This window comes from Eupeodes corollae, chromosome 3 (genome assembly GCF_945859685.1).
Source record: "Eupeodes corollae chromosome 3, idEupCoro1.1, whole genome shotgun sequence".
In the NCBI taxonomy this organism is placed as follows: Eukaryota; Metazoa; Arthropoda; class Insecta; order Diptera; family Syrphidae; genus Eupeodes; species Eupeodes corollae.
This window is the reverse complement of record NC_079149.1, coordinates 67,622,230-67,639,943: the sequence shown is the minus strand read 5'-3', so window position 1 is coordinate 67,639,943 and position 17,714 is coordinate 67,622,230. Positions and strand designations below refer to the sequence as shown.

Genomic DNA, 17,714 nt, shown 5'->3' with positions numbered 1-17,714 from the left:
AATAATTTGCTTAACGTTTTCTCTAGCGTTCCTATGAGATCTATGAGTTTTTTCCATAATATCTACTTGATCTTCCTTGTTAGTTATATCGTTCGGAAAGAACTTAGCTTGAATGAATTTGTTATTGAAATTGCTTTTTAGAACTTGCTTTATATCGTATATAACTTCGGATGTTGCGAAGATTGCAACTGTGCCCGGTTTTATGTATTCCTTGATTAAAGGTATTACATCATTAGCTTCTTTATACTCTATAAGGTGTCTGTTCTATCACTTACTTTATTAATGATGATTTGTTGTGAGAACTGGTTCACCGGTTTTTGTATTATGTCGATATTATCCTCATCACTACTTGATGCTGAATGTTGGGTGAGCTCTGATTGTGTATCGGATATATTGTTAAGGTTTTGCCTAGAAAGTGCATCAGCTACTACGTTAGTAGGACTTGGTGTGTTATGGGCTTCTTGTCTTGAGAAAATATTGCTCCTACTGCGTCATCCGAGGCGTCAGTGGTGAGTACAAACTTTTTTGTATAATCAGGCTGTCTGAGCTCTGTTTCGTTAATTAAATGGTTCTTTATAATGGTTTCTAGATGTGAAGTATGTTCTTCAACCAAATTAGAGTAGATGATGATATCATCGATGTAAACATGACATATTTTCCCGATATGTGGTTTGAGAATATCATCCATTGCTCTCTGGAATATTGAAGGTGCATTCTTCAATCGAAATGGCAAGCGTACGTATTCGTATTTACCATTGTTTACAGAAAAACTTGTTTTTTCTATATCAGAGGGTAACATTTTAATCTGGTGGAAGCCTGACTCTAAATCAAGAGTTGAAAAGCATTTTGCTTTTCGTAAATTCGAAAGTATAACATTAGTATCCGGTATAGGGTACTTGTCAGATATTGTACTTTCGTTTAACTTCTTGTAGTCAATAACTATTCTGTGTTTTCGGCTATCATCTTCATTTATACCTTTTTTGGAACTACCCATACAGGACTATTATATGGCGACTTTGAAGGTTTTATTATGCCTTCTTTTAACATTTTTGTAACTTCTTATATGGGTATTGTTTACTCCATACTGGTTTCTCATGAACTTGGCGGATTTCCGCTACAACGTGTGTTCTAAAGGGCAAGGTAGTATCAATGTTGGAATGAATACTTTCAATTTTCTTCATCATTGATTCTACGAGTGTATCTTGTTCTTCGATATGATTTATAAGCATATCTACATTTTCTTCATCGAAATAGATTTTTTCTATTCTATTTCCGTACTTTAGAGTATTGTTCTCTAAATTAATCTCAGCATTTATCGAGCTGAGCAGATTAGCTCCTATTAATAAATGGTACTCCAATTTTGGGAGGACATAAAATCTTGTTTTAGTATCTAAGATTAATGCTTCATGGCATGTATCTATAATGGTTTCCCCATTAACTGTACAGGCGCGTTTAAATATTGGTTAGGTGAACGGGTTGTTTAAAATATTTGGTTGACAGTAATTGCTACTGGGACCAGTATCTATAAGTATTTTAATATTTTTACTATTGATTACTCGTCGCAAGTGGGGTAATCCCACTCTTCGTCTAAAAAAGTAGTTTTATCTTCATTGATATTGTTTATACGTTCGTTTTTCTGTGGAGGAGGTTGAATTGAGGGCTGCGCACTATGTTCTCTTTCTCTCTTAAACAGTGGCCTCGTATTGTTATTATACGTATTATAGTTGGGTTTTTGCCAACGTGGGGTGCCATGGTTGTTAGAATATTTTAGAGCTTCCAGGTGTGTATAAGACCATTGAGTTATGAGCTGCTTCACTCCAGCTTACGTAAGCTGTTTGCTCACCATTGAACTCTGGAAGACTTTTTATGGCATCCAATGTTTCATTACATGGTATGCCTTGGGTAATTGTTTGCGTTTTGTATTCTGAAAGCTGAGTACCTGTCGTTAAATTGGACAGCAGTTGTGACAATTGATTAATTTTATCTTCATTTACTTTATTGCTTTGAGCAAAATTTGCCTCAACGCGAGTATATTGATCTTGCAAAGCTTTTGAGATAGCTTGCTCTAAATAATCTTGTGTTACGTTTTTTTCAGACATATTTAAATAGATTCCGTCTAAATTATATTAGCGAATTTGTTCCAAACTTTCTGCCCTTTTTAAGTTTTTATTTTTTTTCCACATTTATTTGATAGATAATTCACTTTTATTTTTATAACAGTTTTTATAAATATACTAGTTAATATTAGGCTTTTTTTATTGGGAACCTATAGCTAGCGCAGTTATAGTAGTCCGAATAAAACATTATAAACACTTTTATATACACTCTCAGTTTAAATTTCAAAGTTGGTATCCTTGTCAGCATATACGTCAAAATCAGCTGTCAGTCAAAAAATTTGTTGTGAAATTAAAAATGGATAACGAAATAAGACAGGTAAAAGTTAAAACTAACCTTAAAATTCTTATTCCAATTCATATATTTAATTACAGGCTGTATTAGAGTACTTATTAGATTCATCTTCAAGTGAAGAAAGTACATCTGCATCAGAATTGGAGGACAGAATAAGCTCCGATGACTCCTCTTCTGATGAGGATACGCATGAAAAGGTTGCCAATTTTATGGAAACCATTAAAAAATACAGTGAAACTGATTTTAAATCTCACTTTAGATTAGATCGCTCAACTGCAGAGCAATTAATAGGTAGGCAATCGCATCCATACATTTATCTGTTTCCTATTATAACAGTCTTTTTAACCACTTTTCAGAAAGCTATTCACAAACTGATTTCTTCGCAACTTCTAATCATGGGGGTAAAATGAAATTTGAAGCCAGAGAAGACATTTATTTGTATGTATGGTACGTCAGTAACACTTTGACATTCAGGCAGTTGGGAAACCTGTTTGGAGTTGCAACATCTACAGCGTGGTCTATAGTTGGACGTGTTAGCAGCTGGCTAGTTTCCAAAGGTAGAGAGTTTATAAAGTGGCCTCAAGGTGATACCGTTGAGCAAAACTGCCGAAAATTTGAGGCCAAGAAAAGAATACCGGGTGTAATTGGAGCGATAAATTGCACCCACATCGTAATTTCTGCTCCCAAAAGCAATAAAAAGTGCTATTACGACCGTAAACAAAACTTTACTATCGTGTTGCAGGCCGTTGTTGATGCAGACAAGAAATTCATCGGCATATGTATGTTGTGGAGAACCTGGTTCGTTACATGATAGTAGAGTGCTCAAAAGATCAACATTATACAATCGAGTGCAAACCAATTATACTCAGCTATTTCCATCGAACACTTTTCTATTGGGTGACTCGGCGTATGCTTCTTCACACTGGATAGTGCCTCCATTTAAGGACTATGGCCAATTAAGTGACCAGCAAAAAGCGTTTAATTTCATTCACTCATCAACCAGGATGGTGATTGAAAATGCTTTTGGTTTGCTAAAAGGACGGTTCAGAAGAATTAATAAGTTCACTGAACAACGAAATCTTAATTCAGTCAAAAGAATTGTTGTAAGCGCTTGCATTTTACATAATTTGTGTATTATCAACGCTGATACCATTGTACTGGACCAAGAAGCAACACCCGAGGAAAGACATTTAGAACAAAACTCGAATCTTGAAAACAGTGCATCTCGAAACCGTCGTGAAGCATTATTCTCATATCTGTGTCAACAAAATATTCTTTAATTAAAATTGCGTTTTAACTATGGCATTTGTTTTCATTTTCATTAAATTACCTTATCTAGATGAGCTAAAACAAAAAATCGAAATTCTCCTCTAGGGAATCTCAAAAAGTACCTAGCTACATACTCTATACAAATTTGAAGCAAATCGATCCAACCGCTTATGATCTAGCTCGATATATGTACATCAGAACGCATAGACAAAAAACGCATAGATAAACAAACCGACGGACGGATTGAATCTTTCCATCATCGTAATATTAGCTTTGTGCATTGATAAATTAAACTAATAAAGGTATATTCATAGATTGTTTAAGCTTTTGATAGGTAAAACAAAACTGGAGCTTATCTTATTAAAACTTTAGCAGGTAAACTCCAGTTTAGCCTTGCAACAGCTTCAATAAAAATGTCTATGAAAATGCCCAAAGCTCTTTATTGTTTGATCTCCGGCTTCATGATCTTCATCACACAATTCAGAAAATCACCCATATTACGATAGTCATTTAACTAAAATAAGTTAGTTGTAAAAGTCACAATTTAGGTTGAAACAAAACAAAACAATTACTTAAGCATTCCCTCCGCTCTACACTCCTCTTACGAACATAAGCAATTCGCTTTCCTGAAACACCAATTTTCGCTTCTTTAGCCGAGTCGTTTTACTGTCGTTTTAGAGAAGTGACTATCGTAATACCGTTAATACCATTATGTACCAAGAAGCTGGAGCTCAAATCAAAAGCAATCAGAACAGAACAAAACACTTAAACTTCACTTCCAAAATAAAATCAACTAGAAATTAAAGCAAAACACAATAGTTTATTTGTTTAAAAATGTTTCGATCAATTCGAATTTTGTTTTCCTTGACTCTGCTTTTTGCAATTCAAGCTGCGCTTTGTCACGTTGACGCTGCTGAAAGCGTTCTTCGGCTGCTTTCATTTCGCTTCAACTTTTCCTTATAATAGTCAGATCTCGACATTGCAGTTCTCCTAGTTTTAATTTTGGCAGGTCTTGTTGATGGCAGTGCAGCAACTCCAACAGAAGCTACTGGGGCAGCTCCAGGAAAAGATGCTGTGGCAGAAAATCCAACAAAAGCTGCAGCAACTCCAGCAGAAGCTGCTGATCCACCAATTACGTTATTGGTTTCTGTTTCTAAGGCAGCAGCATTTGAAGCAGAAGCTGTATTAGAATCTGTATCGGCCGCAAAATATTCCAATGTAGGAGATGCCTCAGCATGTGTTTCTGGGAACCTGCTTGTCGTTGAGGGCATATCCGGTGAGGTTGGAATTAAAACTGGTGCATTTGTAAAATTTTCAGACCCAAAGTTGATAGTTTCGGCTTTTGAATGAATAGGCTTATCTCCGAATAAATCCTCCATTTCTCCCCAAAAAGGTACGGTGCACGGAGATGCGCCAGTTTTCGACGAGTTGTCCTTTGCGTCATTGTAAGCCCTCAGCAACGTCTGCATCTTTACTTTAAGGTTGCGAGGTGTAAAACCCGAGTCCTGTAATATATTTTATATTTTTTATTTGTTTACTTACAAGAAATTTCAAAATACTTACAAAACCTGCCGAAATCATGTCCTCTAGAATGTTCGCATACGCAAATCTTTTTTTTCTGTTCTTAGTGAACTCTTCTTTGCGTCCTGCATAAAAATGCAAGAACACTTTGGTCTCCTCCTTTGTCCAGCGCTTGGTTCTACAGTTAAAAATATTTATTTTTAATCAAATCCGCTTGTTGGTATTTAATTTTTGTTTACCTTTTTCCCATTTGGATGCTCAGAGTTTCTTTTTTCCCAATTTTTACTTTCCAATTAGAAAAAGCACAGCGGTAGACCAAACCAAACCAACAACAGACAAAAACAAACCGAATAATTTTTGTATTTGAATGTTTGAATACGCTTAGGGATGTGTTGAAAAAGTATTGTTTTTTGTATGCCAAACTCATTTGCATCACAGACTTTAATTACCATCGATGTTTAGGAGTCCTTAATTGTTGGTTTAAAGAACTTCCTTTTCCTTGTATTACTGTTAGATGTTAAGGTTGCTTGTCTGGCGGAAGGTGGCAAGATAGAATGCAGAAGATTTAATATTATAAGGCCTTCTGGCTCTAAATAAAAAAATGACATTATATACTATATTTACCAAATTGAGTTTTTAAGGGCGTTCATGAAACGTGTATGATAAACTTTACACTTTTATAACATCGGAAATTTTTTGATTTTGTATGAATACCCTTAATATAAAAGTGTACTGAGAATTAAACACACATACCATTTGCGAAATGTTTCTTGTTTAGGAAACCAAGCAGTTCTTGGCTATTTTGATCTTTAATTCTGTCATTGAAAACAGGAATTATGGCAGCCTTAAATTATTTCTATAATTCTATTAGGCAGTTCTGCTTTCCAGGAAATAGTAATTCAAAATCAATGTTTATCTTTAAAAAAAATAAGAAAAAAGGAAATGGTTAAATGCAGCTTGCATACTTGCATTCCCACAGTTGTTTTTCTGTTGAATTGACCCAGATGAATAGTCAGCACTTCCGTTAGTGTTAACTTATACTACATTTACCAAATTAAGTTTTTTACCATTTGCGAAATGTTTCTTGTTTAGGAAACCATTTTCCATTTTTCTAGTAGCTGCTCCTTCTTCTCGCGAGCATTCCTGTGAGCTCTTTTATGTTCTCTCATGATTAACTCACATTTGCGGTTCTCATTGCCCACGTCTTCAACCAATCTCTGAGTGATTCTAATTTTATATGCCGAAAAATGTTCAACAAAAACACTTTGAAGCATGCCTTAATAACACTCGGGTATCTTAATACCATTAACTTTTTTGGGATTAAGTTTTGACTTTAAGGTTTCTACAAGGAATTGCTTGTTTGGTTTCAACTGCAATGTAGTGACGGTGATATCCCGGGTGTGGTTCTTCAAATACTTCAAGGCCTTTTCCGTCTTTAATACATATCTGATTTCGGAAAACGTTGAGGGGTGCCTCTACGTGCGGAATAAGATCAGTGCTATCTACTTCTGCACTGTGGACAGTTTCACTAGCAGTGTCCGTAGACTGACTCTCCTCATTCGCTGTTTGAGTTGAGGAACCGGATTCACTGGCTGTCGCTGTTGTTGAAGCGTCTGTTGCAAGTCGTGAACTTGATGGAAGCTCAGCCAATGCTGAGGAGGTCAAGTGATTGACTTGCGTTTTTAATCTAGATAGAGCGTCTGCTACCAGATTTGATTTACCAGGTTTGTAAATCAGTTCGCAGCTATACTATTCTATCCTTGCTTTCCAACGCTTGAGCTTAGCATTGAAATTCCGGTTTCCCAGCGCAAATGTTATGGGCTGGTGGTCTGTGTAGACTCTGATCTTTTTCGCTCCATAAAGGTAGGACCGCAAGTTATCCAGTGCCCATACGATTGCGAGCATTTCTTTTTCGTTGGTCGCATAGTTCTCCTCGGTCTTATTGAGGGATCGTGATATGTATGCGATAGGTTTGTCTTTAGTCGGTTCACCCTGAGATAAAAGAGCTCCAATAGCGTAGTTGAAGGCGTCGGTGGTGAGGTTAAAAGGTTTTTCAAAATCCGGGAATGCCAAAATCTCGGACGACGTGAGAAGCAGTTTCAAATCGTTAAATGCCTTCAAAGCTTCTTTATCTAGTTCAATATTCACTTTTATATATTGCATTTTCGCCCCTTGTAAGGTTTGTGAGGGGCTTAGCGACTTTCGCATAATCTTGGATAAATTTGCGATAGTATGACGTCAGACCCAAGAAGCTCTTAAGTTCTTTTAAATTGACAGGTGGTAAAAGATTTTGGATGGCAGTAACCTTTTTAGGATCAGCTCGAATTCCTTCTGGAGTTATTATATACCCCAAAAATTCGACTTCCCTCTTCATAAATTGAGTTTTCTCGAGGGTCACTTTGAGATTAGAGCTCTTTAATCTAGTGAAAATGATTTCCACATTTTTCAGATGTTCTTCAAGTGTTTTACTAAAAACTATGATGTCATCAATGTAGACATAACATAGTTTTCCTATTCCTTTAGTACGTCGTCGATCATCCTTTGGAAGATGGAGGGAGCATTTTTCAGACCAAACGGTAATCTTAGAAACTCATATTTCCCGTTCATGGTCGAAAATGCAGTCTTTTGTACATCTGAGTCCTTCATTCTAATTTGATGGAACCCAGATGTAAGATCGATCGTAGTGAAATAATTGCCTGACCATGGCTGGCGAGAGTTGAATTGATGTCGGGTATGGGATAAGCGTCTGAAATGGTTACATGATTGAGCCGCTTGTAATCGATGACCATACGAAATTGTTTTTCTCCGTTAGGTTTGGGTTTCTTTGATACTACCCAAATAGGAGAACTGTAAGGGCTCTTCGAATGTCGTATTATGCCTCCGGCTAATAGGTCGCTTATCTCTTTCTCAACTACCTCTCTCATGTTCGAGGGGTATGTATAAATTTTGGTATAGATGGGCTCATCGGTACTAGTTCTGATTTCGGCCCTTACATCTATTTTGTTGGTATGTCATCGGTTATGGGACCAAAAAGATCTCCAAATTGTTTTATGATACCTTGTAGTTTAATTCTGATGGACATGGGAATGCTATCTTCACTTGTCCTGATAGTTTATTCTTCAATGGGAGTTCCACATCCGGTTTGATTGATATGATATTTTTCTTTCTATCGATAACGGCCTCGATTTCCTTTAGAGTATCGTCACCGATTATACCGTAGAAATATTCTAGGCCAGGCAAAACGTAAAATTTCAAAACTGTGGTTTTGGTGCAGTGGGTCTTGGAGGCGGACTTTGAGCTCTTGTTTGAAGGTTGTTTTTCGGGGAATAGTGAAATTGGTCATACCTATGCGTGAATGGCTTCTGTTTTTTATGAGTAAAAGGAATCCTAGTGTCATATTTAAAATGCTGGTTAGTTGGTGACGTAATGGTGTTAGAAACGTTGTTCGGGTGAATATTGTGACTTCGAAAATTTAGGTTTTGCATCTCCAAACATGCCGTGTAGGCTTCGGGGAGATTCTTGGGTTTTTGAACGATCAACATGCGAGATAACTCACCATTCAACCCGCGAATGAACACATCTAGTGCGCGGTTACGATATGTTCCTATTAACGCGTTCACTGTTTCTTCAGTGTAGGACTCAGTTTTCACTTTATTAATAATGAGGGATAGTTGGTGATTTACCGTGGCATAAAACTCGTCCAACTTTGATCCTCTTTGGGTCAGTTGATTGAGTTGATGCTCCAGCGTTCGGATATCCCTTTTATCTGCGTATTGCAGCGAAAGACATTTTTTTTATTGAAAGCCAATCATTGTCGAACAAGTTTTAACTCACAAGGGCAGCGTCGGCACTGCTCCTGATCTTTTGGCGAACATGTTGCAAAATAGCCCTGTAAATAGGTTTATTTTTCACGATATCGAAGTCTTTTAAGATGCTTTCCACATTGTGTACCCAGGAAACATACTGGGTAGGGCTTCCGTCAAAGACTTGAAGCTCCTTTACACAATCGGGAAGTCTACTTATTTCTTTTAGTTCGGACTCGTTGCGCGGTCCGCATAACGGAATAACCTCCGCGATCTCATTACTCGTTTGTCTTCTAAATTTTTTATCCGCGCTTCAAAGCCCTTTAACTGCAACAAAAAAGCGTTAATCGCTGCGGTCATTTCGGGGATTGAATTATTCAATTGTCATTTTTATAAATTTAAAGAAGGCGGAAGGTAAAAAAGAATAGGGTGGGTTTGTAAAACTGTTTATATGTATTTGTTTTATTTTATTTATTCAAAATTAAATTTGGATACACCTTACCTGTATATTTTTTCAGAATACCTTTCTTGGTATATTCCTTTTTTCACAATAATTTTTTCTCTCTATTTTTTTATTTTTACACTATTACCTTTTAGGTATATATTCCGTTTTTTTTTGAATTTTTTTCTTTTTTTTTCAAAGTTTTTTCTATTACTTTTTAAGAAATAAATTCTATTTCCTTTTTTTTTTCACTTTAATTTTGTCTTTCTATTTTTTTTTTAATTTTTACACTATTACCTTTTAGGTATATTTCTTTTTCGTGTTAATCCCTTTTAGTTGCAAGCTTTAATATTCGCAAGCAACCTACTCGCGGCACGAAATCGCTTCACACGTAAGTTCTTTTGTCCTTTTTCGATCTCCACCATGTTCCCATGGGTATTGTGGAAGTGGTAAGTAACAGACATACTTTTCGCTTTCATTATTAAAATAGTGAACCATGTTTTCATGGGTACGGTCACTTTCATTCATTTTTGAATGTATTAATTAATGTATGTAGCGCTGCTTCTTCCACTATCGAAGGACGAAAAGAACGAACACCTATCCTGTCCCTGCTCGGGCGCCAGTTAAGGATTTCCTGAAGGGAAAGGGTAAAGGGTATTTAATTCAGAGGAATTTTATGTGAGGCAATTCGGTTGCCACTTTAAAAGAAAAATAAATCGTAAGCATCAATGCTTGGAGTATCTAATTGCGATACCAAGAATCTTTATGCTGATGCTGAGTAGTAATAAAAATCTTTGTGTATAAGTTAACAAAAACGTTTTGTTTTATTTTAAAAAACATATTTTTTTCTCCATTCAGATTGCCTGAACCTTTATTGTCAATTGGTAAAATACAACTCAAAGCACTAAAATAACTTCACATGTATTTATAATCAAATATTGAAAGAATATAATAAGAGAACAAAAGGCATGAGCTATCATAAATCATAATTACTTAGAATTTGGTTGCAGCTGGCACCTGCACCATGAAGTAATGAATTCTCTGGAATCTGGGTGATGATATTGCACTATTGCATCATTAAGTTATATGCACAGTAAAAAAATTACGAGTTTACACTTTACACAAATTACAAAAAAAAATACTTGCGATTTTTTTGCAACTTGGTTACACTCCCTCGATAAATCCTTTGATGAACTTTTGTTTCAATAAAAACCACAATTCAATTTCTTCTCGCCAGAACAAAACACCTCCAATAATTTTCTTCTGGGACCAAAACAACTCGAACGAAACACCTCGATTGAAATACCTATATAAAAAAACAGGACGAATTAAATGTTCTGTTTAAAAACAATATATAGAAAAAAAACACGATACGAAATCTACCCCCTCCTGCTCAGCTGGGCTGGGTTCATTTGGAAGAATTATTTTTATATAAATTATAACAATGTTGATCGATTTATAATAATCAATAAAATTGCTATAATTTGGAAAAATGTTATTGAAAGTACCTACAGTGGGGTACGTTGCAATAAAAATGGGCGCCAAGAATTTTTTTTTAAAACCGAAAAAGAAAATTCCAAAACTCTTTGTGGTTAGTGAAGTGGTTAAAAAAAGAAACACAACGAACAATTGATTTTGAATTTAAAAATGTATTTCTTTGGGAAACCTTTCCTCCCTCGACTATTCCAGTAACACACACATTCATCCAACACAAACATTCGTTTTCGTGATTGTCGGTCACGGTATCGCGGCTTCCTGGAAGCTTTACGCTCATCAGGCAAGCCACCGTTGTTGACTCTCAGCGAAACTTTACTTTCACACACACAATCACGGTTTCGACAAGTTTGTTGGATGAGTTTCCAAAACTTGCCGAAACATAATGGCGAGTTCAGACCCCTTCCCAACTATTCTTATTTTTCGAGAAAGTTCAAAGAAAAACAAAAAACTAGAAGGAGTCTCAACGAGGCATTTTCCTATTACCATTAATATCACGCGAGGTTCAAGGTGTGAATTTAGTACCAAAAATGAAATTAATTGACTTTAAAAATGCGGCGTTAAAAACCCATTTTTTACATAAGCGATTAAATGTTATGTTATTAAATCTACGTTACTAGTTAAATCGTTAAAATAAAAATATGTTGTTATTGTGATTTGCTAAAGTAGGCTCCGCCTGACCACATACTTCTTCGGCTCATCCGCTGGCATTTTCAACCCGTTCAACTCGTTCTCGATCTCGATCACCTGTTTTTGTTGTTTTTGCAAAATAAAGGCTAGGTACACCTGTGGTTGATGAGACCATGGTTGCCCTCAACTTTGCCGATATTTTGCAGCCACAACGGGAAAAAGAAAACAGCCAAAGTCTGGTTTTTGTTGCGGTTAAATTTACAGTAACAACGTCTTTGTTTAAATTTACCCAGTAAAATCTTTCTTTAATTCTACAGATTGTAGCCTTTTGTCCGCCATGACCTCCAATGAGACCATCGTGATATGCCTTAATTATCTTTTGTTGTTCTTCTTTATTATTTATGACTTCAATATTTTCTTAAAAACCTTCGTTTATATTATCTTGATCTCTAATTTCTTCAACTACCTGCATACTGCCTTGATTTTTGACATTAATTTCTTCTTGTACTGGATTATCGGATACATTCCTTTCTCGTATTATATTCCTATTCAATTTTTCCTTTACAGCTCTGCTAATTCTTGGCTCTTCTAATCCGTATTCTTCTTCATAGGTTCGTCTTAACACATTTTCTTCTTCTTCTAATTCTTCATCTGTTAAAAAGTCTTCTCCAAAAACTTCCCATACTGATCCTTTTTGCTCTTTACTTAACTTTGTTTTTATACCACTATTCGGAGTTTCTAGTTCTTGATTCTCTAACACTGGGAAAACCATATTCCTACTTAGTTCATCCGCAACAACGTTATCTACACCTTTTTTGAAAGTGATTTGATAGTCATATTCTTCTAATTTTAATCTCCATCTAATTAGTCTTGATCAGGGATCTATGACATTAAACAACCATGTTAAAGGTCGATGGTCTGTTTTTATGATGAACTTTTGTCCATAAAGGTAAGGTCTAAACTGCTGTATTGCCCACACAATTGCAAGACATTCTTTCTCTGTTGTACTATAATTTACCTCAGCCTATTTTAAGGTCCTACTTATGAAATGAATAGGCAAATCTTTTCCCGAACACTCTTGTGACAAGACAGCACCATGTCCCAAATTACTAGCATCAGTTGTGATAATAAACTGTTTTTCAAATTTAGGATATTGCAACAAAGTAAATTCAGTTAGTAACCTCTTAAGTTCATCAAAACTATTACTATGTTCTTCTTTCCAAATAAATTCGGCGTTTTTCTTCAATAATTTATACAGAGGTGAAGCTTCAATCCTGAAATTTTGTATATACTTCCGAGAATATTATATCATTCCAATAAATTTAATTTCTTTAGGATTTTTGGGTTTCTGTAAATTATCAATTGCTTTAACTTTTTCTATATTAGGGAGTAAGTCCTTGTTTGTAATAAGGTATCCTAAGTATTGAACTTCTTCCTTTAGAAACTCAGACTTGTCTATTTGAATTTTTAGATTTGCTACTTTCAATTTCTGAAATACGTTTTTAAGTCTTTCGTTATGTTCCTCTAGACTACTGCCATAAACAACGATATCGTCTATATAAACAAAGCATTCTTTTCCTAACAGATCTGACAAAACGTTATTCATCATTCTTTGGAAACATGAGGGCGCATTTTTAAGACCTAATGGCATTTGGATATATTCGTAGTGGACATAAGGTGTTGAAAAAGCAGTTTTTTCAATACTTTCTTTGCTTAACGGTATTTGGTGAAATCCCGATTTTAGATCTAAAGTTGTGAAATATTTCGCACTTCCAAGTTGATCTAGAATATCGGTAATATTCGGAATCGGGTAAGAATCAGAAATTGTAATATCATTCAACTTCCTAAAATCTAATCTAAAATCTATCACCATTCTCCATTCAGGATTTCCGTTAAAATCTAATTTTTTATTCATTAGAAGGGTTTCCGCATTTTCAGTTATTTTGCTTTTAATTAAAGGGAATAAATAGTGTTGCTGTTCAACACTAGCTAGTGACATTGCACTATCGACAATATTGAGGAAGTGATGGATCTTGATAGGATTGCTATTAAATGGTGTAATCAGTTTACTTAATAACTCCAAACTTATTTGACCATGTATTGGATTAGTACGGTTTGTTGGGAAATTATACTTTATATGTTGGTTTGCAAATGTATTATTTTTCAAATAATTCTCCGGAACCGAACTTCTGAAAGTTTCATCAGTTTTAAAACTGTTTCCTGGATTCAGGCTTTTGAAATTTTCGTCAACAGTATATTTTTATTGTTTGGGTACTGCCCTGTACTAATTTGAGCATCCCTTAATTTCTTTATAGCTTCATCCATTGTCTTCGATACCCGTTCCTTATCTTTACCCTCTTCTTCTAATACTTGTAAAAATAAACTTCTTTTGAATGACCTGTTTTCATGAAAAACTACATATTCTTCTTCAATAACTGAATAACTGATTTTATAGTTTTCTGAAATTTGGGCCAACGTTAAATTAACTATAGTCCCACTTTCTTTCGTTATAAAAGTAAACTCCTTATTTAAAAGTTCCCCTTCAAATTCAAATTCAGAACCCAACCTTGCCATTTTTATATTTATATATATTTCTTTTTTTTAAATACAAATAATTTTTCTTTCGTTTAATTAATAGTTACAATACAATTTTTTTGTTCCAGATACCTATTCTTTTTTTATTGAACAAAGCATTATACATTTCATTTTGTGATTTTTTAAGTATTAATTTTAATTTCCTAGCATTATTGACTAAATGATGTTGGTTGTAAGTTACTGACACTTTTGTTACACTATTTTTATTATTTTTTTCGATTTCTAATTCTTCTTTAGTAAGATCTCTTTTTTCTTCTTCCATTTTTTATATTTATGTGGGATTCTCTTCCCACAGTTTTGTTCAGAAAAATGAAAAGACGCACTTGGTTAGTTTTTTTTTTTTCATCAAAATCAATTTAATCTGGCTGAATTTAATTTAAATGATTTACAATGAATTTTAATGTATTTAATCAAAATGTAAGATAAAACTTTGAGGGAACAAATAATGGAGCGCGAATTAAGTTAACAACGAAAGTTTTTTTTTAAAAAAATAAACAACTTTATTTGTCGACGTCCAAAAATCAAATGCACAAGATTTTTAATTCATAACCTTCACAATGAGAACAAACTATAGATACATATTTATTATTTGGTGTGAGAACGGAAATGCAGAAGGCTTCTCACACCTGAATTTAAATGGTTTTAGTTTACAAATTCAAAATAAAGCAACTATGTGCTGACAATCAAATTTAAATGAAATATAATATTATTTATAATGAACATTAAGTAAAGGTTATGATTACATTGATATTGTATATATATATATTTATGAAGATTCATAACTCCTCCCGCCTAAGTATGAAGTGACGGCCATGATAATGTAACATTATCGTTCGGAGCTTCTTGGTCCATTGCTTCCTCTTCAGGATTATTGTTTCTATGACGTTTAAGGTATAGTATGGTTGCAGTTAAGATAAAGATGATGATGATGTAAATCAAAAACTCTGGTCGGTGGTCTGGCATATCTTTGGTCAAAGTGATAACTTCGGTGTTGGTTATTTTGGTTGCTTCCAATGTACTGCTATTAAATTTGTCTAAATGAAGAGAGTTATTAATTTTTATAAAAATTGATGGAATAATTTTAATTTGATCCCAAAACATAGTTAATTTGTTTTTGTAGATAATATTGTTAATTTTTATTTCACATTCTTCATAATGTAAAAGCAGGGTTCCGGAGATAAATTTGTCATCGATTCCACATGTTGAAGTCATCTTCGTGGTCGGGGAATTAATTAATAGTATGAATCCTTCTTCTGGTTGGGTGATACTACTGTTGATGGTGGTTTCGATGACGTCACAGGTTGCTTCCTTGTTTTGAATGATTTTTGGTATGCATTTTTCAGAGGTCAAGTTCTTTAGCTCTTCTTTTGGGCAGTAAAACGTATGTTCAATGGATGTACAAGGTTTGCTCATGTATTGGATGAAATGTTCATTCATAATTACATAGGATTGATTTAAATTTATATTGAGAGTTTCGTTTATAGGGAGTTTTATCAAATGGTATAGGTTGAAAGGTTGTGGGAGAAGGATAGGTAGTTTTATACTGAAGATTATGTTTGTATTATTATAATAAGCTTGTAGAGATAAAAACTCATAAAGTTGTTCGTCAGAAGAAATTTTAATATTTTGTAAATTCATATGTTCATGTATCAGATCAAGCTCACCAGGATTCAAAATTTGTTTGGATATTATATTAACTTTAGCCAAATTAATTGATTCAATTATTTCTTGCAAATGGCTTGTAAGAATTTCAATATTATAATTAATCTGATATATATATTGCATGTATTGAAATTTGTCTTCATCGGTTCGAATTTTTTGAGAGATTACTAATTGATACTTGCTCAAATACTCTTCTAAATCTTTTTGCTGTGCATTAATGTGATTGGTTATGTTTGCAAATCTTTGGATCATTTTGTCATTGATTTGTACTTGTCTGTTTAATTCTTTATTCATGTCATGTTCGTTGAGTTTTAAATTTTGTATGTCTTTATTTATTTGTTCTGCGCCATTTCCTCTACGTTTTTAATGAAGTCATACAATGACCTCGGGTTACCATCATAGAGTGGTAGGTCTTTTATAGCGTCCGGAATACGGAGACTTTGAAATATAGCGTTTACGTCTGGAGCCGTTGGGATTGTTGGATTTGGAAGGTTTTCAGTTTCTGTGCTAATATGATTTTCTTCCAAAATTATTTTGGATTCGTAGGGAGCTGTATTAGATACACGACTTTGTTTATCTTTAGGCATATGTTAAAAAAATATATATATTATTATTAATATTACTACTTTTTTTTTCTTAATTATTTTTTAGAATTATTTAGAACCAACTTTATAATATATTTTTTTTTCTAGGCTTAAATTAATTTATTTTATTATTTATATCTAATTAGAAAGGCAATTTGATTAAGGAAATGAACAATATTCATCAATACAGAACTCACATTAAAACAATCCAGTAGAACATTGTTTCCTATCCTGAATTTCGGTCTGGTAAAGTTCTTCTTTGCTGTAGCAGGTTCCTGGTTTGATGAAGGTGTTGTACTTCTGTTGTTGCGTAAGTTCTTTGTGTCTTTTTCACAGTATTCACAGTTAACCGGTGTCTTTTTTGTTTTTAGTATCCACAATAAACCGTTGTGATTTTCTTATTTTATTATTCACTATTAACAGTACTGTTTTTTTTTTTTATTTTTTTTTTTTTTTTTTTTTTTTGATTTTACACAATAAACCGTTGTGATTTTCGTATTTTATTATTCATTATTAACAGTAGTGTTTTTGATTTTACACAATAAACCGTTGTGTTTTTCTATTTTATTCAACACGATTAACTGTATTGTTTTACACAATAAACCGTTGTGTTTTTTTTGTGAAAAAAAGAAATCCTACCGACTGCGCCAATTAAGTTAACAACGAAAGTTTTTTTTAAAAAAAATAAACAACTTTATTTGTCGACGTCCAAAAATCAAATGCACAAGATTTTTAATTCATAACCTTCACAATGAGAACAAACTATAGATACATATTTATTATTTGGTGTGAGAACGGAAATGCAGAAGGCTTCTCACACCTGAATTTAAATGGTTTTAGTTTACAAATTCAAAATAAAGCAACTATGTGCTGACAATCAAATTTAAATGAAATATAATATTATTTATAATGAACATTAAGTAAAGGTTATGATTACATTGATATTGTATATATATATATTTATGAAGATTCATAACTCGCGCACTCAGTTCAAGGGTTAACTCTATACTACTCGTGATTTCGTTCTTTTCTGTCTTTCTTTTGTCCTGTCTGTTTTGTCTCGTACCAGTGCTGCCGTCTTCTGTCTGTTCTGTTCAGTGTAGTCGGTATGTTGCTTCAGATTTGGCTTTAGTTCTATTGTATTGTAGGTTCTGCTGTTGTGTATTTTGTTGTTAGGGGTTTATAAAAAAAGAAGTTTTTTTTCTTTTTTTTTGGCATTAAGGAACGGATCTTCTATGTCAATATTTTAAATATATTTAAATAAAACTCTCGTCGTTTTTTTTACATACTCGTAGTCGTATCACT

At 33.9% G+C, this 17,714-nt stretch overlaps 2 protein-coding genes and 1 pseudogene across 2 annotated transcripts; 1 reads left to right on the top strand and 2 right to left on the bottom strand.

The window, feature by feature from the left end:
• The first annotated feature begins 2,318 nt into the window (after positions 1 to 2,318).
• LOC129949282 (uncharacterized) lies at positions 2,319 to 3,703 on the top strand (annotated as a pseudogene).
• Positions 3,704 to 4,577: 874 nt separating this feature from the next.
• On the bottom strand, positions 4,578 to 5,523 carry LOC129950527 (uncharacterized). The gene is made up of 3 exons (XM_056062460.1): positions 5,439 to 5,523; positions 5,242 to 5,377; positions 4,578 to 5,183 (listed from the first exon to the last, which is right to left on the bottom strand). The coding sequence occupies exons 1-3, from the start codon at positions 5,447 to 5,449 to the stop codon at positions 4,578 to 4,580; spliced, it is 753 nt and encodes a 250-aa protein (XP_055918435.1). The 5' UTR covers positions 5,450 to 5,523.
• An 8,367-nt stretch (positions 5,524 to 13,890) lies between these two features.
• On the bottom strand, positions 13,891 to 15,692 carry LOC129949284 (uncharacterized). Its single transcript, XM_056060647.1, has one exon. The coding sequence runs from the start codon at positions 15,598 to 15,600 to the stop codon at positions 14,956 to 14,958; it is 645 nt and encodes a 214-aa protein (XP_055916622.1). The 5' UTR covers positions 15,601 to 15,692; the 3' UTR covers positions 13,891 to 14,955.
• Between the last annotated feature and the right edge of the window lie 2,022 nt (positions 15,693 to 17,714).